At 41.8% G+C, this 22565-nt stretch overlaps 1 protein-coding gene across 6 annotated transcripts in view; it reads left to right on the top strand.

The window, feature by feature from the left end:
• VDAC3 (voltage dependent anion channel 3) overlaps positions 1-21661 on the top strand; it is a 78098-nt gene extending 56437 nt beyond the window's left edge. For 3 of the 6 annotated variants that reach the window (XM_033949094.1, XM_033949093.1, XM_033949096.1), the window contains exons 7-10: positions 8539-8766; positions 18978-19128; positions 20680-20737; positions 21378-21655. In XM_033949094.1, the coding sequence (XP_033804985.1) occupies positions 8539-8766; positions 18978-19128; positions 20680-20737; positions 21378-21469 (529 nt within the window). In that variant the 3' untranslated portion in view covers positions 21470-21655. Of the gene's footprint in view, positions 1-8538; positions 8767-18977; positions 19129-20679; positions 20738-21377 lie in introns of all 6 variants that reach the window. The other 3 variants (XM_033949092.1, XM_033949098.1, XM_033949097.1) reach the window with 1 other exon arrangement.
• The last annotated feature ends 904 nt before the right edge of the window (positions 21662-22565 follow it).

A 22565-nucleotide genomic window follows, 5' to 3' on the forward strand; every position in this document is an offset into this window, starting at 1 on the left:
GGGTAAAGGGAGAGGTTGAGGAAAATCAGTATTGGAGGAAGAAGAATTCAGCAGCTATTGTGGTGGAAGGGGGAAGAGGAACAATGGGAAGAAACAGACTATGAGCTAATCTCAGAGACCATGAGAGTGAGAAGATGCGTAAGGAGGTAACTTACCAGGAGGGTTCACACACGAAAGGAATGTTGATGTCGGTGTCATAGGAAAGCTGCAGGGTTTAGATATGGGTAAAAATAAATCTGCCGCTACCAGGAAGAGAATGAATTAGTGCCAAGGAAAGCAGGAGGGAGAGCCATGCAGTTCAGTTCATTTGGGCTGTTTAGGAGAGGGGAATAAGCTCTTCAAATCCTAGAGGGACAATAATACACACATTATAAGCTAAACTTTCATAACAATGTATGCATTACATTTACAGACAGAGAATCTAGGTTTACACACAGTTTATACAGAGTCCCTGGTACCAGAAAGAGAATGAATTAAGGCAGTGATGTGTTTCTTATGAAATCACTTTTTCATGTAATCACTTAAGCATAGTGCCAAGGAAAGGAGGAGGGAGAATCAAACAATTCAGTTTAATCGGTGCATCCTCTGTTACTCAACACCAAGAAAATGGAATGACAACAAACAAGCGCTTGAAGAATTTATTTACCAGAACTCCCTAACATCACCTCATAACCTTCTCCTAGGAGACATAAACCTCCATCTAGAAGATCACACCTCAAAACAAGTAATAAATTTACTCTCATATCTCAATGCACTAAACTACCAGATCCTCAATCCCCAATCCACACACGAAAAAGGACACCAATTAGATCTTGCTGCTTATATGACCCAATATCCTCACAAACCCAAAATCAATATCTCTAATGGGGCATGGCACCCCTCCCTTTGGTCAGATCACTATAAATACACCTTTAACATCAACTGGCCTCAAAGCATTAACAAACAACCTCCCATAAAAACCTCCTTCAAAACACGCCAAAAAATCGAACCCTCCATATTCTGGGATAAAGCAGACCACGCCACCACCAACATAGCTCCCAACGAATTTATATCCCAATGGAGATCCATAAGCGAAACCATTCTAAATGAGCTAGCCCCAGAAAAACTAAAATTCAAAATATGCAGACCTTCTGATAAATGGTTCGACACCGAACTTCTCCAATCTAAAAAGCTCTGCAGACAACTAGAAAGAGTCTGGAAAAAAAACAAGAGTTTAGAACACACTAAAACTGCATGGAGATACCAAATTAATCAATACAAAACCAAACTCAAGGAAAAACGAAAAGCCTACTACTCCAAAATGATAGGCAAAAAAACCCCAGACACAAAAAAGCTATTTAATCTAGTAAAGAACCTCACAGATACCAAAACTTACCTCTCCACCCAAGGTATCAACCCACCAACAGCCATTCACCTAGCAGACCATTTCAAAAACAAGATCACCAATATCAGATCTACATTCATCAACACACACACCCATCTAGAAAAGATAACAACAAACCCATCAACTAGCGAAGCCATCGTAGCAGACAGAAGCTGGTCCGATTTCCCAATTCTAATCTGGTCGGATATGAACCGACTCTACAATAAATACAGCCATGCTTCCAGTGACCTAAATAATTGCCCCACCTACATATTATCAAACGCCTCCACTACATTCAAAACCAACTTCATGCTATGGATTCAAACCACATTGACAGAAGGCCAATTCCCACAGGACCTAGGAGAGATCTTAATCACTCCAATCATAAAGGATCACAAAGGCCCAATAGATAGCCCCTCCAACTACAGACCTATCGCTTCAATACCATTGTATGTTAAAATAATAGAAGGCCTAGTGGCACAATACCTCACCGAATATCTGGAAAAACATAACCTACTCCACCCCTCACAATCAGGATTTCGAACTAACCATAGCACAGAAACACTACTTGTCACATTACTAGATACAGCCCGACAACACATCAGTAAAGGAAAAAAAATGATATTAATACAATTAGACCTCTCCGCAGCATTTGACCTAGTTGACCACACCTTATTACTACAAATTCTCGACGCCATAGGAATCTCAGGCAAGGTCTACAAATGGTTTCAGGGGTTCCTCAAATCTAGAACCTACAGGGTAAAATACAATGATATAAAATCAGAACCATGGACAAATCCCTGCGGAGTTCCACAAGGATCACCTCTCTCACCTACGCTCTTCAACCTCTTTATCTCCTCCCTAGGAGCCACTTTAGATACCCTAGATGTCACATCTTTCAGCTATGCTGATGACATCACCATAATCCTCCCCTTTGACCCATCAGAGACCACCACCACAACAAAGCTAGAAACAACCTTAGACACAATAGAAAAATGGATGATGGATCACAAACTAAAACTAAATTCTGAAAAAACAAAATTCCTTTTGCTCGAAAAAGCCCAAACTCCTACCATCACTGAACTGAAAATCAAAAATACCAAATACCCAATACAACCCGAACTAAAACTCCTAGGAGTTACGATAGACAGATGTTGCACAATGCAGCCCCAGATCAACAAAACAACCCAGAAAGCTTTTCTAACCATGAGAAATCTCCGTAAAATCAGAAAATTCTTTGACCAAGCACAATTTAGACTAATCGTCCAATCCCTAGTCTTAGGTCTGCTGGATTATTGCAACTCCCTATATCTTCCTTGTCCAGCCACTATGATAAAACAACTCCAGACCATACAAAACACCGCCCTCAGATTGATCTACTCACTCAAAAAATATGATCACATAACACCTGCCTTCTTAGACTCTCACTGGCTACCCATACAAGCACGAATCCAATTCAAATTCTACTGCCTGATATTCAAAGCATTACACGGCTCTTCCCCCTCCTATCTAAACAACCGCTTAAACCAAATCTCCACCTCAAGACACAGAAGAACCTCGAACCCTTTCGCCTTCCCCCCACTCAAAGGCACACAACGCAAGAAAATGTTTGACAACCTTCTGGCAACACAAGCAGCAAAAATCAACCATTCCATCTCCAATCTTATGACAATATCAGACAACTTCAAAACATTCAGAAAAGAAATCAAAACCCTGCTTTTCAAAAAATTCATCCAAATATCTTAACCCCTCCTCTTTTACCTCCAGAAGATTCACTTACCTTCAGATAACCTTCCCCCAAATTACCCACCTTAACACCGTCCAATTAAACACATACCATAAATAGATTGTAACCTACCCTCTCTAACTGCATTCCATATGTATTTTTCATACAGTTCTTCACTGTCAGTTTAATTTCCATCCTATAAATTCACATAGAATTTTTCTTTTTTCAACCATCTTTATTTTCTCTTCTTTATTAATTTCCAGGTACTTTAGTTAGATTGTGAGCCTTCGGGACAGTAAGGGAATTTTTAAGTACCTTCTTACTTCTCATTTATAATCTTAATGTATATTTTCTTCAAACCGCTTAGAACCTAACGGATGTAGCGGTATATAAGAAATAAATTACATTACAAATTACATTACATAATATTCCTAATCATTATAATTGTCGGCAGATTTCAAAGGATAAATTCTTCAGCAACAGGTATTGCTGTTCTTCTCCTTTATTAGAAGGCAATACACACATAGCAACCAGCACTTAAGATCAAAGTTCAGTTACTAGGTGTCACTTCACTTAGCAACCATAAGAAAGTTGTATGGTTTCGTGGTAGAATATATTAGGCTACACAGTAGAATTCATAACAAAGAAAATACAATGCACAACCATTTTAAAAGAGGTAGTGGTAGTCCTACAGAGTTAAATAGCAGTGACAAAGGTGATATGAACATTAATAGTGAGCTTACCACCCCAAAAAAGACTTTCTGCAAGATGCATCAAGGTTAGAGCTCTTCTTGGAAAAGAGACGGCTGAGGGGAGATATGATTGAAGTCTACAAAATCCTGAGTGGAGTAGAAGGGGTACAAGTGGAACGATTTTTCACTCTGTCAAAAATTAGAAAGACTAGGGGACACTCGATTAAGTTACAGGGAAATACTTTTAAAACCAATTGGAGGAAATTTTTTTTCACTCAGAGAATAGTTAAGCTCTGGAACGCATTGCTAGAGGTTCTAGTAAGAGCAGTTAACGTAGCTGGTTTTAAGAAAGGTTTGGACAATTTCCTGGAGGAAAAGTCCATAGTCTTTTATTGAGAAAGACATGGGGGAAGCCACTGCTTGCCCTGGATCGGTAGCATGGAATGTTGCTACACTTTGGGTTTTGGCCAGGTACTAGGGACTTGGATTGGCCACCGTGAGAATGGGCTACTGGGCTTGATGGACCAATGGTCTGACCCAGTAAGGCTGTTCTTATGTTCTTATGTCTTACGCCCGCTCAAACAGGAAAATTATTGTGTCATGGCACTTAGCGCCTCCTAAATAGGAGCCAGTAAGTACTCCCACATAAATTATATGCAGTTGGTGCATGCTAATAACATTAGTGTATGAGCTGCAGATAAAATGAAACGGAAAATTCTTTATTTACTCCTTGGTAAAAATGGCTTAGTGCCCAGGAAAGTCCTGCATTAGAATTCACTAAACCCAAATTTTGTTGTGGCTTAATAAGAAAGCCCCAAAGTGCCCCACAGTTATTACTCAAAAAATGCAGAATTTGTAGTATCTTATGCAGAAATCACTCAAGTACATAACATTACATTACATTAGTGACTTTTATTCTGCCATTACCTTGTGGTTCAATGCAGATTACATAAGAGGTTATCTGGACATTTCCAGAAGAGTTACAGAGTTGAACGGGTTACTTCGAGGGATTGAAGAGCTTCCTGTGGTGTTAGTTTGTTTTGATGTATTTCTTGAATAGCAGGGTTTTTGTTTCTTTTCTGAAAGTTTTGTGGTCTGAAGTCATGGTCAGTAGATTGGATAGTTGGCGGTCTAGTTTCACTGCCTGCGTGGCCAGTAGGCCATCGTACGTTTTTTTACGTTTGACGCCTCTGATTGGAGGGTGCATGAATGGTGTCTGGGTTCTCCTTTGCCTGGTTGTGGTGGTTCTGATAAGGTGGTTGTTTATATAAACTGGGCTGTCTCCATTCATGGCATTAAATAGTAGACAGTAAAATTTGAATAGTATTCTTGCTTGTATTGGGAGCCAGTGTGAGTCGAGGTATGCGGCGGTGATATGGTCTTATTTCTTCAGTGAATAGATCAGCCTCAGGGCTGTGTTTTGTACTGTTTGTAGTTGTTTTATCATGACTGCGGGGCAGGGGAGATAGAGGATGTTGCAGTAGTCTAGAAGTCCTAGGACTAGGGATTGGACCATGAGCTGGAATTGTTTTCTGTTGAAGAATTTTTGGATTTGCCTTAAGTTTCACATGACTACAAATGATTTCTGTATTGTTTTGCTGATTTGTGGTTGCATGGTACAGCCTCTAGTATCACTCCCAGAAGTCTTAGGGTGGGTTGAATGGGGTTATGTGATTGAGTTTATTACTAAGTTTGTTATGGTTGGGGTTTTGTTTTTTTCAAGGAGTATAAATTTTGTTTTGTCTGGGTTCAGTTTTAGTTTGTGTTCTTTCATCCATGTAGCCACTGTTTCTAGTGTTCTATGTCATGGAGGGTGTTGGTTGATCAAAAGGAAGAAGGATGGTGATGTCATCTGCATAGCTAAAAGAAGTTAAGCCTAGTTTGTCTAGGCAGGTGCCAAGGGATGCAATGTAGAGATTGAAGAGTGTTGGGGATAAAGGCGACCATGGTTCTGATTTTTCTTTGTCTTTACCCTGTAAGTTCTGGATTGTAGGAATCCTTGAAACCATGTGTGCACCTTTCCTGTGATTCCTAATGTTTCTAGTATTTGTAGTAGAATGTCATGGTTTACCAGGTCAAATGCTGCGGTGAGATCTAGTTGTATAACCAGCATTTTTTTTTTGCCTGTGCTGGGGAGATAGAGGATGTGCTGAGGTGTTGTCTAGCTGTGTCCATGAGGGAACCTAGTAGTGTCTCTGTGCTGTAGTTGGTTCTGAAACCAGACTGTAGGATGGAATAAGTTGTGGTTTTTAGGTAGTTGGTGAGGTGTTTGGCTACAAGGCCTTCCATTAGCTTGACATATAATGGTATTGAGACTATAGGTCTGTAGTTGGATGGTTAATCTGTTGCTACTTTTGGGTCTTTTATGATCGGAGTGATGATTATTTTGCTGAGGTCATGTGGGAAAAGGTCATCTGTGAGCAGGGATTGTATCCATTGTATGAGGAGAGTGTGGAATTTTGGGCTAGAGGCTTTTAAAAGGTATGGAGGGCAATGGTTGAGGTTGCAGGCTGCATGGGTGTATTTTTTGTAGAGTCTGTTTAGGTCGGACCATTATATTGTGGTGAAGTCTGACCAGGTTCTGTCTGCTGCAGCTGATTCTTTTTCTGTGGGGGGCATTGAGATCTCATCAAGGTGAATTGGGGTTCCTGTGAAGGTTGTCCTGGCTGTTGTAATTTTGTTTCTAAAGTATTCAGCTAGAAGGGTGGCTGAAGGGGGTGGAGTGTCGTTATTGGCTAGGTAGGGTTTAGTGTCTGTGAGTTCTTTTAGTAATTGGAGTAAAAAACATTATAAAACCCAGCCCCCTCCCCACCAGCTTTGAAACTGCCTCGTCTCTCTTCCCTCTTTAGACCTGCTCCCCCCCAAACCTGGCATTTGATCCCCAGAATGCTGTTGATCCATCTTCTTGGTTTGAACCTACAGCTTACTGCCCTCCTCCCCAACAGTTGCATTTGCTACACCAGGTCTAACTTCCTTCCAGCTTACTCTTGTCCCATCTTGCTAGGCTTGACTTCCTCCCCTCCAGTTTACTTCCTCCCTCCAGCTGTTTCTCTCCCACCCTTCTCACCCTTGACCCTCTCTCCCCTTCTCTCCTCCTAGATCACTTGCTTCCTCAATTCCAGGCTTCCATCCCAGCTCTGACTTTTCTTTTCCTGACTAGGCTCAATCCCAAATAATTTTTCCCCCCAATTCCAGCTGCACAGGCCATAACTTTCTCTTTTGTCCAGCCTTATAGCTGACCTTCTTGTTTTGGCTGAGAACCAACCTTGCCACTGCTTTCCTTCTTTCAGCAGTACAAACTAGAGCTTCTTCATCTGAGCTTCTGGTTGTCCTTCCCTCCCTCCCCTTCTGACTGCAAGGTCGATTTTATCTCTTTCCTCTTCTGGCTGCTTTTTAACCAAATTTTGCACAACAAATGTAAAATTCTATATAAATTATTCATTGTACAGTTGTGCAGAATTCCCAAATGTACTGTAAATCACCTTTGTGTGTAGATTAAAGGAAATGGAAACCAACAGGTTAATAGTGCTTCACTGATCAGTTAAGAAATCTGTTTCCATAATTTGAGGTACACTTAAGAGCATAAGAATAGCCTTACTGGATCAGACCAATGGTCCATCCAGCCCAGTATCTCGTCTTCATGGAGGCCAATCCAAGTCACAAAAACCCAGTTAGTAGCAGCATTCCATGCTACCAATCCAGGGCAAGCAGTGGCTAAGTCCATAGTCTGTCTTAACAACAGATTATGGACTTTTCCTCTAGGAACTTATCCAAACCTTTTTTAAAACTAGCTACATTATCCACTCTTAGCACATCCTCAGTCTTGATAGCATGGCCTTGTCATCTAGAAGAACTAGCAGGAGGTCTCCATTGAGATAACACTTAGCATCACTTCTTTGGTTTGTATAGGGTTACCATATTTGGAGCCTCACAAACCTGGACACATGGCCCTGCTCTATTCTGCCCCACCTTCTTCCACCTCCAGCTCCGCCCAGTTCTACCTCAAGTCCCATCCCCAGGCCCACCCCCTTAAAGCTTCATCTTCATTCCTGATGAGCTCTGGCTGCATGTAGAGGGCCTCAAGCATGAGTGGATGTGTGTGACGTCATCCGCACATGCTCAGAGGCCCTCCAGATGCAGCCGAAGCTCTTCGGGGCTTTCCAAAACCTGGACAAACTGCCAGGTATTGGAAAGTCCGTCTGGGACATGTCCAGATTTTCCCAGACATCTGGTAACCCTAGGTTAGTAGGCATTACAGTGATAACAGTCATTTCCCCTCATTTTCTTTGAGCTTGTTACAGCATTCTTGACTCCTGCCAGTCCTGTTGGTTAGAAGTCTAGAATCTGAATCACATGCTCTGAAATACACAGTGGTGTGTGGCTTGGAGACAATTTTCAAACTGTGTTGTATTTGTAATCTTTACACCAGTAATGTGCATTCATATTTTCCCTTGGAAAATTACCTCAAGGCACTTGCTTTTTGTATGGGTAGATTTTTGTTGAAAATTGCACAAAGATTTGAAAATGTAATTTATATGTGTATTTTTCCTCCTCTGACCTAAATGCCATTGATGTGCCTCCTCTTAATGTGGCTAAAAGGTCATACATCTTAAAAGAACATGTAGTCTCTTTAGCCACATGAAGTTGAACAGTTTTCAAACTGCTGATTATAGGAGGTTGATCACTTTGAAGATTAGCTTGATTGAAACATTATTAAGTAAACAAAGGGGAATAAGACAAACTTTTTTTTCCAACAGAAAGAAGAGTGGCAAGTTGAAGACCTACTTCAAACGGGATTATGCAAATATGGGCTTTGACATTGACTTTGACCTTGCTGGACCAACTGTCTGTGGCTGTTTAGTGTTGGGCTACGAAGGTTGGCTTGCAGGGTACCAGATGGCTTATGATACAAGCAAATACAAAGTGGTCCTGAATAACTTTGCTTTGGGTTACAGAGCTGGAGACTTTCAGTTACACACTAACGTGTGAGTATTCATCTGCCCTGAAACACTGCGTAAGCATCAGCTTTAAATGCTGGAGGTTGTAAGTAAAGAGGTGGGCATATGAGGACCTGGCCTGCTTTCTAGGACTGGAATAATAGGTAGGTTGGAATTCTCCAAAGAGAGGAGCCTTCTGAAATGAGTGTGAGAGCTGTTGGAATGGGGTTTCCAGAAAGGTGGATATAGACGGGCAGGTAAATTGTTATATAAGGTGCTGTATGATGGAGTGGATTTGTGTTTCCTTTTTCTTTACATCACTGTATACAAGAGACCCACAATATAGTCTCATGCAGGGTCAGATAAAACCTGCAAGCCAGGAAAAAAAGTAATAATTTCTGATCAACTGCTCAAACATTTTCCCACTTTTTACTAATTATCCAGCCTCCTTATAAAGTATATATTTATTCATTCAATTTTCTATACTGTTCTCCCATAGAAGCTCAGAATGGTTTACATGAACTTATTCAGGTATTCAATGTATCAACACCTTGCTCTAGCACCTAGTTTGTGTGTCATTTGGCCCTGATATGGTAACTTACTAAATTGGAACAATAAATACAATGTGGAGCAGTTTCTCAGTTGGGTTTCAGTAAGATTTGTTGAATGATGTAATGTAGCTTCCAGCACCCTGAATAATAACAAATGTTGGGGTAAAATATTCATCTTGAGGTCTGATATGCACTCCCACAAGGACAACCAGTAACTCTTCCACTGACTCAAGTCTAGAGTGATTTGATGAATTATTCTGTGAGAATTACATGAATACAACACTAACAAGTCTTTAGGCAAGAAAATCCTAGATACTGGATTCAACCGGAGCAATCTGAAATGGAAATGCTTGGCTCAAAGCTTCCTCTGCCCCTGATTCCTAATATTTCTTACTTGTCTATGTTGACCTTGAAACTCGACAACTTTCCATAAAGCTGGAGTTCCTTAAGAACCACCAGAAGTCCTAGATTCTGGTTATAGAGAAGAATATCATCAGCAAATGACGCAATCTTATGATCTTCCTTTAATCTTAATATCCCGGATATCCTGATTGTCCTGGATCCAAAGTACCAAAGGCTGTATCTATCGATAGAGCAAAGAGCAGTGGGGACAATGGGCAGTCTTTGTGTGTTCCCTGGCTAATCCGGAAGGGATCGGTGTAACTGCTGTTCATTCAAATTCAAGCAACTTGGGCTGTATACATAACTTGAACCCAAGAGCAAAAATTAGTTCCAACCCCATTTTCCTCATAACCTCCCAGAGGAAGGCCCAACTCACCCGATCAAAAGCCTTCTCCACATCTGACAAGCAGCACTGCCTTTTCTCAAGCAGCTGGCCCCCACATCTCATGTAATGTACTACTAATCAGTTCTAAAGCACTACTAGATGTACACAGCACTGTACACATTATATGCTGGTACTTTCTCTGTCTCTAGTGAGCTCAAAATCTAAGTTTTTGTACTTGGGGCAATGGAGGGTTACCGTATATACTCAAATATGTCAATCCGAGTATAAGACGAGGTACCCCTTTCCCCCAAAAAAGAAGGAAAAAAAAGATTGACTCGAATATAAGACGAGGGTGTGTGCGTGTGTGTGTGTTAATATTCATGTGCCCAGCCAGGATCTGTGTCCTGCCCCCTCCCCCACTTCCCTGCTAGACTCCGCACTCAGCTCCACCTCACTCCCTGCCAGGCTTTGCACCCTTCTCTGCCATGCTCTCCACCCTGTCTTCCCTCCCTCCTTGCCAGGCTCTGCACCTAGCCCCCCTCCCTGCCCTGTACCCTGTCCCCCTTCTCTCTCAATGTCCTGCAGGCCTACACTGGGCCTGCCTTATGATCTGGTGAGCCAGAACAGGAGGAATCCCTCCTGTCCCGGCTAACTGCCAATTTTTTGCCTGCCCCCCCCCCCTTGTACCTTTTTGAGTCCCTGGTGGTCCAGCAGTGTACCAGGCAGGAGTGAGTTATCCACGCTCCTGCCCCGAGCTGAGCCCCTCCCTGAACGGCCACCTCTTGAGTTCTCATGGTCCAGTGTACTGAACATGAGCAAGCTTTTTTTGCTCCTGCCCGGCGCTGAGCCACTCACTGAATGGCTGCCCTGAGTTCTCGCAAGACTCGTGAGAACTCGCAGCAGTCATTTAGTGGTAGGAGCACCATTTAGGGAAGGGCTTAGTGCCGGACAGGAGTACAGAAAGCTCTCTCCTTCCCAGTACACTGCTGGATCACCAGGGTTCAAAAAGGTATATGGGGGGAGGCAGGAGGGGGTAAAAAAAATTGGCAGAGTCGGCCAGGACAGAAAACAGGAGGGATTTCTCCTGTCTCGGCCCACCCCACCAGGCCATACAGCAGGCCCAGCAGAGGCCTGCAACAAGTTCAGGAGGGGGGGGGGGGCGATAACCAGAATATAAGATGAGACCCCCATTTTTGGGCCATTTATTTGCCCAAAAATCTCATCTTATATTTGAGTACACAGTATATGGTAGGTGACTTTTTCAGAGTCACAAAGAGCTGCAGTGGGAATTGAACCCAGTTCCCCAGAATCTCAATCTGCAGCACTAACCATTAGGCTGCTACTCCTAATATGTGCCTTACATTAGCCCCAATTTGTCTTTTAGCAATGATCTCCGATTGGTCAATATGAATTATGTTTGGTAAAAACTAAGACCAACCTATCAGCTAGGAGTTTTGCAATAATTTTAATATCAATATTCTAAAGCAGTATAACCTCAATTGTAGGGCAAAAGATTCTGGACGATAGGTTATATATCTCTGGTCACAGATTGATTGCAGAAGGATGTCATCTGTATCTTTCGACTGCGCCTCCTTCCCCAGTGGGTTGTACTGCCACCTCTAGTTTTTCCTTCTGCACGTGAATTGAGAAGTTGTCTTTCTGAATTGCTCTGCTTAATTTTATTATTTTGGGGATTTTCTTCATTTTCTTTCTGAGGCTGAGATGCCAGCCTGCACAAACAGTTTTTGGAGCTCATGGTTCATTCCCTTTGGAGCTAGCTCGTACTCTGATTTATCAGGGGTTTGAGCACAGGCTGTTTAATCCCAGGGAATGTCCTTTTGGCTGAAAGGGGCCAGCTGTGATTTTTATTCCTCCCCCCCATCGCAGTGTATGATCTAGTGGGAGTCTGAGGTCTGTCAGGCTTGACCTGACTGGCATCCCGAAGATCAAGATTTTTGATCCTGTGGAATCTGTCCAGAGACATAAAGTCTTCTCCAATCCTTTCAGCTGCAGCCAGGGCTGACACAGGCAGGCACCAGCAAGGCACAGTGAGTACAGGCTATTATAGCCTATGGGAATATCTGGGGAGGGGGGGGGGGTGCATTTTGAGGGTTTTTAGGACAGGAGACAGGGTTCCCTACCTCCAAAAAACCCTTCTCTGAATATTTTGTCGTTCAGGGTAGCTCCCCCAGGCCATTTTTGACATGAGATTGCTGCTGGGACGGCCATCTTGGATTTTCCCAATTTATTTTAAAAGCATCTATCTGCCTCAAAACCCCTCAATTTTGATTAAAATCAACAGGAATGGACTCCCTTCGCTGTTCTACCCCTGTATCATGCCAGCTTTGTGCTGGATGGTCAACGGAAGGGCATCTGTGTGTCACAGGGCATGTGAGGGAGGTGCGGGAGTCATGTGCTCAGCCTCCTCTGAGATATCTAGGGCTGGGGAACTGCAGGGGTCTGGGTTCTGGGAAAAATTCTTTTCCGGAGCCTCTAAACAGTGAAGTCGTCAAACGCAGATGCATGGAAGCTATAGAGCCCAAGAGAGGCCTGTCTGAGTCCCTACAGGGGTCCTCAGGGCCTTCAGTATAGGATTTTACCCCAGACTTTGTTAATCTCCTGTGGAAAGTCTACTTAATTTTTTGGGGCCCTCCTGCACTGCTTGCGAGCATGCCAGTACTAGTACAAGGGGAGATCCCCCCTTCAGAGGACCTTCTCACTGGAGAGGAGCCTACCTCTGGATCAGCAAGACAGAGAAGGACTGGGAAGATTGGAAGTCAGACTCCATGCTGTTAATATCCCAGGGTGAGGCTTTGCTCCTGGAGGATTCGGGTAGCCACGGATTAGTGGGAGACCCCAGAGGGTGCCTTATGGGTAGCTAAGACTATGTCTAGGCTTTACCTTTTGGCTCCTGAATTTTAGCAGCTTTATGTTCAGCTGAAAGTGGATTCCACAATGGCTCATGTTACCAAACATACATCCTTACCTAGTGAAGGAGGCATGATGCTAAAGGATGTGTAGGATTGCAAGGTGGGCGAGGTCCTCAAAAGGCAATTTGAGGCCCTGACTTTGGGGATCAAAGCTGCAGCAGCAGCCTCGTTTGTAGCATGGGTTACATCAGACTTTGGTGCTGGTGCTGAAGGGGGTGGATTGTGTGGCAGATGCCTTGTATGATATCATCAGTCATGAGCAAAGTTTTGGCTTATGCTATTTCTGCCCACAGAATAATCTGAATCAGGCATTGGGCATGAGACTCAGCCTCCATAGCTACTTTGAGCAGACTTCCCTTTAAAGAGCAGATACTTTGTTAAAGGACTGGATGACCTTATGGCCAGTGTGGCAGATTGCCATACTAAGTCCCAGGTGCCTCCAGAGGAGCCAGTTGGGGTAATTTTTGAGGCTCAATATTACAGAGGCTCCTCTTTGCAGAGATCCTTTCAGGGATTCAAGCAGAGGTTTGGCGGTACCAGACCACCTCAAGCCTCTGGTTCTCGAGCCAGTGCAGCCTCCACAAAAACACAATGATGCCAAGTTAGTAGCTGTGCCCCGGCAGATATGAGGGAAGCTATCTGCTTACTGTGTGGCTTGGGCACAGATTTCTTCAGACCACTGGGTGCTAGATATTATTTGGGAGGGACACGAGCATTTGTGTAGCGAGGACGAGAGTTAGCGCCCCTCCCACTCCTCATCTCTACCCCCACCCCTTCCCCGATCCCCACTGCTACGCACGTTACCCCTTCCCCTGTACCTCTAGTTGTTCACCACAACAAACAACAAGAACTTCAACATGCTCCTTGGGACCCCATCTGCTCTCCCTCTGACATCACTTCCTATGTTTTCACTACTTCAGAACATTCTCAAACACTGCATTAGCTAGGTATTAGGTAGTGAGTCAAAGACCTTCTTGTAGTTGCTCCAGACCATTTGTTGATTTGTTCTCCGTCTCCTTGAATTTTTCAGAATCATTTGGTTAATAGCTTGTCCTCTTTTCCATGTGAATCTCAGCAGCTGCCCTTTTGTTCAAGAGAGTACAAAGAATTTCCAGACATACTTATTGGATTAGGTAAAATTCATATCAGGAATTTAAACGTTGTTGATGAGCATATGATTTGATCTGAATATGCTTGTTTGGAGGACTCTTGTCTTTTACTTTTCATGATCAGAGATATTATGCTAGTTGTCATCAATTCCTCTGTTCGCCCAGTGCATAGTATTTTGTTAAACTACATAGCGATTCTTGCAGGGAAACTAACCAAATGTTTGAGCCTGACCCATGCCTTCATCCTTTCCTCTTCTCACGAAGATATATACCAAGCTAAGTATACAGTTCTTCCCCGCAAATTTGCGGTCAGCAGTTCACGGTCCCGGTCATTCGCGGTATTTTCCGACTGCGAATGACTGGGCAGGAGAGGGCAGCCGGAGCCCTTGCTCACTGGTATATGTAGGTCAGACAAAGCGCCCCATCCAGATATGGCCCAATGAGCATAAGTCCCGGATAGCTCCGGGTAACCTCCAGGCACTGCTAGTTCAACACTGGACCCAGAAACAACATACGGTAGAACAAATAAGATGGAGAGTAATAGAACATTATGATGTAGGGAGGGAGGTAATTGGGAAGGAAAATTGAATTTCGCTGAGCAGAGATGGATTTATTATTTAAATACAGTTTTACCAAATGGATTAAATCTGGAGCTTGAATGGGCCACTTTAATTTAAGGGGTTGAAGCTGGGAGGTTGTCCTTTTGATTCTTTATAAATGGAGAGTGCTTAAAAAAACTAGTTCACTAGAACTCTTTTCAAAGTAATGGTAGTTTTAACCTAGTCCCTTTGCAGCCTCCCGGGCCCGTATTGCTGAAGTAGATAGTGCTGATGTAAGCATCAACTGATCAGTCCTGGTGGGTGTGTATAAGGGAGAGGAAGAAGCCACAGCCATTTTGAATCAACATTCAGTGGTTCTGTTTTTTAAATAGGGATGATAAGCCTTGAAAAAGCCTTCTGTAGGTGAAACATGTTGGCTCCTATTTCCCTGAAAAGAAGACCACAGTTAAAAGCTAGGTACCCTTGAAATATGCTAGAAGGGTCATATTAGACTCGACCCTCTCTTACGAACCCCAGATCTCAGTATATGAAGACAAACCTTCTACAACATGAGACAACTCCGACTGATCAGACCATTCTTCCACAGTCATCACTTTGCAATACTGACACAAATGTTAGTAGTGTCTCAACTGGAATATTACAACAGGTTTGATAACTGCATGTAACTCTCTTTATACAGATATAAATACCACCCTCGTCCACAAACTACAACTGATTCAAAACACGGCAAAATGCCTAATCTTCAGGCTGAAAAAATTTGACTCCATATCGCCCTATTTCAACAGACTTCAATGGCTGCCAATCACAGCGCGCATTAAATTCTAAATATCATGAGTAATGTATCACATCCTTTATACAAACTCAGCTGAACCTCTCATAAACCTCTTCACCAGTTCTTTGATCAACTCAGCCAGAAACATCAAGCATTGTCTTCTGATCCTCCCATCTCCTAAAGGAATAAAATATAAGCGCATATTTAGCACACTTATCACTTACATTGGCGCAAAGACCTGGAACAGCCTCCCAACAACCATCAAAATGGAACCCTGTTATCTCAAATTTCGAAAGAATCTAGACTCTCCTCTTCGACGCAATACATTACATTGACAATCAGTATCTTGCTCTAACTCTCAGATTTCCTCCCCTCCAGTGTAAATAGTACTTCGAATACCGCAGTGCTTCCCTATTTAGGACTTCACCCCTCCCCTGATATATCCCCTCTCATCCATTTCTTCCATCTTTTGCCAATCACTTGAATTGTGCGTTGCCTTGAACCTGGTTAGGCATAGCATGGCTCACAAAACATAGATTAGATTAGATGATGGTGTAACACTCATGCTAATGGGTGAACGCTGGTTTCTGTGGCTTTTAAAATCCTGGCTATGACTTACCATACTTTTCCATGGCACTGCCCTTGTTTCCACAGATTTATAAGTCGTTATTCTCCAGTCCACATTCTTCACTTGTCCCAGGCAGCATTTGCTAGTTATTCTTACTGTGTTTTCATAGCCCCCAACACTTTGAAATTCAATCCCTCTTAAACTTTATTCAGAACTATCATTTAAAATGTTTAAAGCTGTTCTTAAAGCCCATTTCTTTATCAAAGCCCTCCCTTCAATGAATGAAAACCAGAGACCATATGTATTATTATTGTTATTAGTATCATTGTTTCATCTCTATCTTAATTTCTAGCTGAATTACGATTAATCGTCGTACATAAACAATTAAACATTTTAAATGCAGCATAATATACAAGTTAAAATTTTCCACTCATCCAAAACCCAGTAAAAACAAACCTATACAATTACAATTCCCAAATCTAATCATCTTGAGACACTTGCCCTCAGCTTTCCTTTAACAAAACCAATTTTCAGAAAAACAAACCTTTAATCATTTTCTTTTTAAATCTTTATTAAGTTTTCAAAGCTAACAAAAAGTGCAAAACAATATACATACATATATGAATAATCATCATAAGCACTTATAATCAATCAGTAACAATACAGAAAGAATAAAAACCCCTCTCCCTTCCAGCGTTTTCAATCAGGGAATAAAATCATTTTCAAAAATGAATGGACATCTTTTAAAGAAGCAAACTGCAATCCATTACAAGCAGTCAGGCCAATAGCAGAAGACACCTTTCCACGAGATGAAGTCAAAGTGCCAACTTAAGAGAGGGAATTATAAATCCAAGATTCAAAAATAACCTAACTAAAAACTGAGTTTCCACATGCCCTTTAAAGCTTATTCAGAATCTAAACTAAAACTTAGGGCCTGTTTTACAAAGCCGCACTAGCAGCTGCTGTGTGGTAATGGCCTCAAAGCCCATAGAGATTTAAAGGGCTTCGAGGCTGTTGCCGCATGGCTTTGTAAAACAGGCCCTTAGTTTTATAGACCGAGTCATCAACCAAGAGGAACTCGAATCGGTTAACAATAATGTAATACATAATACATAAACTTGACAAGGAAAAGTAGACTGAAATAATTAATATCCAGAATGCTTTCAGCCGTAATTTATAGTTTTACATGTTGCCAAACATGGATAGAGAAAGTTATATTTGCATAAAATGTATGATTTTTTTCTTTATTTTAAATCTTTTTTTTTTTTTTTTTTTTACTAAAAGACCACACAATATCAAAAATATGATAGCAAAATGTTCTATAGTCACAAAAACATACCTTCCTTTCTCTTTCCTCCTCCCCCTTCAACCCCCTTACTTTCTTTGATTGAAGCCCCCATGCTGTCCAATTCTAATAGTCCCAGCAGTATGTATTCCCCTTCCAATACCCCTGACTTCTGTCCTCTCAACATACTCCCCCTCTCCCACATCACTTCTCAGGAGGTCTAACAAGACAGTGGTCTTTCATAATGAAATTTGTGATTTTTATATTATATAGCAGCATCCCGCAAACTTTTCGACACCGCAGCACACTAAACCCAGTGCCACAGCCGGAAGGCATCCGAAAGTGCATGGATATTGACACGATGATGTCACACGCATGCGTGATGTCATCAAGTTGACCCGTGCATGGAGGCCCTCTAGCCTCAACACTGAACCTGTCACTTTGCTGGTGGGGGATCCTGGAGGAGGGGAGATGCCAGCAAGGAGGAGAGTCATCGGCGCTGGCTGACTGCCTACAAGACGTGCCTCTCGCGGCAATAGGCACGTCCTGTAAGCAGCCGGCGCCTCTCCTCCTTGCCGGTGTCTCACGGCACAAAGTTTGCGATACACTGCTTTATGTAAATTGTAGAAATAAGAAATAAAACAAAAAGGACTAACTAGAGCATGGTTAGATTAGCTTTCAAAGGTAATCCTTCCAGTGGCATATTAATTGTGGGAGGCAACCAGAGTGGTGGCGTACACCCACTTCTTCCATTGTACCTCTTCAACTTCCCCGGCGTAAGCAGTATCACCAACTTGCTGCTGGCACTGGCTCTCCCTCTGATGTCACTTCTTAGTTGCGGGACACAGAAGTGACATCAGAGAGAGAATCTACACCGGCGCAAGCAGCAGGTTGGAGTTGATGCTCGCGCCAGTAAAGAGCTAGATGTACAAATGAAGTCGTGCAAGGCAGGGGGAGGAGTGGGAAGGAGCAGGGGGGAGGAGAGGTGCCTGTGCCCCCACCAAGACAGCGCCCGGGGCAGACCACCCCCTGTCCCTCCTGTACCTTTAAGTTGGGAGCAGTAGGGCTGCCCATTCAGACCCTCCTGCTCTTCCGGCCTGCTCCTGTGCAATGTGGGCCTTAGGCCCCGATTGGCTCATGCACCTCGGGCTCCTCCTTTGGGAGGGGCCTGAGGCGCTTGAGCCAATCAGAGACTTCCTTAGGATGAGCCTAAGGAAGTCCCTGATTGGCCATGCAAAATAGCCAAGCAAATGTTAGTGAATCAATCGCTTGGCTATTTTGCATGGGGTTTTACAAATTTGCATGGCCGGATCGGAAAATGGGCACTTGAGGGGTTTCAAAATGCTTTTATGGATTGTCTTAAACTATTTAATTAAAAAAGCAACAAGAAACAAAACAGCTGTGAATGTATTATTTGCTTCTGCTGCTGTTAAGCAGAGGGGGCAGTTCTGAATAGCCTGTCTTATTTGTAAGATATGTGGACACGTTTAGCCTATGCGCATGTGCAAAGTTCCCTTTGAAAAAAATAAAAATAAGAATGCCTTCCTACATTGCACCTGTTAAGTTGTATGGGCAGCTGTGGTTTAGGGAGGAGGGCCAAAATAGTTTATGTAGATTTGAAAGAGCAGAAACATACTTATTGCACTGGAAGAGCATGCCAGGTCCTTTCCACTTGTATAAAGGGTCAAAATAGTTGTCTGTATTTAGATGGTCATAGGCTGGACTGATGCTATTTGATTCTCTGCTTTCTGATTCAGGAACGATGGTACAGAGTTCGGAGGTTCTATCTATCAGAAGGTTGCTGAGAATGTGGAAACCTCAGTAAACCTGGCCTGGACGGCTGGTAGCAATAACACTCGCTTTGGAATTGCAGTCAAGTATCAGTGGGATGTAGACACCTCTCTTTCTGTAAGGATATGTGGTGCTTATATATCATGTAGCTACCTGCATTTGTGAAAAGTTGGGGGTGGGGGTTATTTGTTTACTTACAGACTATGCTAATTTTCAGAGTGAAAGTATGCACATATTTTCACTTCAAAAATTGCTTTATACATTTATATCTACTAACTCCTATGGAGAATGCAAAGCATGGGGGTAATTCTCTAAAGTAGGCTAGCATTTACACACTTAATTATGAATGTAAATGATTAGAATAACAACTGTCCCACGGCACTAATTATACTTTTATGGTATATCACTTAATTAAAACTTCAGCAAAAGATATACCAAAAAACACTTGAATATTATTGAATTTAGATAAATAATTTTCTGAGGTCTTGCGCAAGATCTCTTAGCTTCAGGCATAATCTCAAAGGGTCTATATGACTCTTCATTAGGTCACTTAGAATTTTTACATTTTTTTAATCTTATATTTACTTTATAGATATTTTGAAAAAGAACTTATCTTGTGGTATTTAAACATACAAAGCTGAAGACCTTGGAGACAAATCATCCTGACTTGAATTCATTATTTTGCTGCAAAAAAATGCATCAGTGGGGTCTCCTAAAAAAGAAGAAAGATTTTCATTGCAAATCCATTATTCTCAAAAACTAATTTCAAACAGTCTTTCATAGAAGGTTCAAATAATGGCAATATATTAGAAAACACTAATCTTAATGCTTCTAATGTTTCTTCACGATTCATTTCAAAAATGGCTACCACATTTTTTTGCATTTATTGTATCATGTGATGCCTGGTATCCAATCACAGGCCACCAGTCAAACTAGCGTCATTCACTCTATTTCACGATTTAACCCATTCGGAATGACTGAATTCAGCAAAAAAAAAAAAAATCCATTGCTGTTCCTTATAATTCAGGATCTTTTCAAGACTTCCTTTTCATTTTGAAAAGATCCTGAAGGTTCCTAGATTTTGTTAGCTCTCTCTCTGAGTCAAAAAATGTAAAAATAGTTAATTGAAGTAGGGGTAGTTGAGATTTTCTGCAAAGATGTGTATGTTTCTAAGTTTGTTTCATTTTGCTGCTATGGCAGTGGCATAGTGGAGAGTTCCAGACTGCACTATCTCTTACATTGGTGATGTTACTGTTTGTGTGGACTGGTTTAGCAGGATTCAAGGAAAGGAAATTAACAGGTGTGAAGACATTTCACTTTATCCTGGCATCAGTGTTTAAATTAATCCAGTGACTACACCAGGGGTCCCCAAAGTCCCTCCTTGAGGGCTGAATCCAGTCAGGTTTTCCCCAATGAATATGCATGAGATCTATGTGCATACACTGCTTTCAATGCATATTCATTGGGGAAATCCTGAAAACCCGACTGGATTCGGCCCTCAAGGAGGGACTTTGGGGACCCCTGGACTACACTGTCTTAATATTGACTCCTTTTAGTCTGAAAATTTTAGCTGTCGCTGATGTGTTAACAAGAACTCTCTTGAAGCATAAGAAAATATACTGTCGTGCAACTTTGGTATATATAATGTTTGTTCTTTTCTTTCTGTAGGCTAAAGTTAACAATGCCAGTCTCATTGGAGTTGGATACACTCAGTCCCTTCGACCTGGTATGTAGACAGGGCCAATGACCTTTGATAGCTGTATTTACTGTGGTACTCATAACAAGTCGATATGTATACAATAAGAGAAAGCACAAAAGGGAGAAAGAAAATCCAACGTAGTCTGCAGTAAACAATAGCAACCGGAAAACAACGAACAGACTGCAGATAATGTACAAGATGCAGGCGTTGTTTATTAGTAAATGCAGTAACATATACAACCTTATAGCCAACCAAGGGACCCGACACGGTCCGTGTTTCGGATAACACGCCTTCCTCAGAGGTCCATGGTGGTTAAGGTATAAAGCAAACTGCATAAAAGATAACAAACACATGCCAATCACGATCAAATGGGGTCAGATATACAGTATAAGCATACATTAGCATATATCTGAATAGTCTCTTTGCATTTATGCACATACAGACACATAAAAGTACACTGTGTATGCATATCCCACATCTACACAGTATATAGAGTGATACATGATTCGCACATCTATTTTCAGCATTGTAAACACAAACTATGGTTCATACAATTCACTTAGAAAGCAGTAAAACAAGTCCGTCTATTAAAGGAAAGATGTTTTTTAAACAGCATTTGCAAGCAAGATGTCTGCCTGATGTTTAAGAATCTGCTTTCTCTCCATAGGTGTGAAACTAACTCTCTCTGCTTTGGTTGATGGCAAGAACTTTAATGGAGGAGGTCACAAAGTTGGGATAGGATTTGAGCTGGAGGCTTAATACCATTTTCAGTGGAAAAACAACAGAACCCAAATCCTAGAATTACAATAAAAACGAACAGATTTTGGCCTTAAAACTCTTAAAATATGTGAACTGTCTGTTCTTCCAAAGAATTGTTGTAGTCCCCCCCCCAAAAAAAAAAATAACACTAGAGGGTGAGAATGCCATAATGGAGATACTTGAACGCATGTATAGAAGTTGTAATGTTTGTGCCACATTTCAGTTCAGTTCCTCAGTGTTATTGTAAATTAAATTTTTTCCTTTCTGATGGATCACTTCATTTCTCAGACAAAAGGGGCACACGTGCCCATCTGTCCAAAGTTTGTCCATTGCATGTTCTCCACCTCTTCTCATGATCATTTTTATTGGTCTTTGTGTTGTAATGAAATCTTTGGCCTTGCATCAGAGCAGAAATAAAGCCATCACGTTTAGAACATAAAACTTTTTCCTATCTCTATTGTTGGACTGATGACATTTAATATTGATTAATAAATGTAATTTATTTAAAGGTGGAAGCAGTTTGTGGGCATGGGGAAAAGAGACAAGTAAAGACTATACAGTTGAATCCATCCTATGGGAATTAATAATGAGTAGATCAACAGGTGACTTTATATACCACATTAGTCCAGCTGCAGTAGTGTTAAAAACATGTTCTGAGCATGTCTGCTATATATGCAAAGGGGGTAGATAAATCTGTAACATAGGCACTTGCACGTAAATATTCAGAATAATGGTATTTAAACACTTATGTGTACAAATACACATGTAACTGCTAAAATTCCATCTAACATAGTAGATGATGCAGATAAAGACCCGAATGGTCCATCCAGTCTGCCCATTCTCTCTTTAAATTACTGATTTAATTTAAATTTTTCTTCTTAGCTATTTGTGGGCCAGAACCCAAAGCTCTGCCTGTTACTCTGCTTAGGTTCCATCTACTGAAGTCTCCGCCAAAGCTCAGTCCAGCCCATCTAAACCATCCCAGTAATCGAAGCCCTCCCCAGCCCATCTAAGTTCTGTTTTGTAAATACCACTTTGCTTACATAGAGCCAGATTCTATAAAAGGCGCCTAAGCGCGCCTACATTGTAGGCGCTA

Source organism: Geotrypetes seraphini, chromosome 6, assembly GCF_902459505.1.
Source record: "Geotrypetes seraphini chromosome 6, aGeoSer1.1, whole genome shotgun sequence".
Classification (NCBI taxonomy): Eukaryota; Metazoa; Chordata; class Amphibia; order Gymnophiona; family Dermophiidae; genus Geotrypetes; species Geotrypetes seraphini.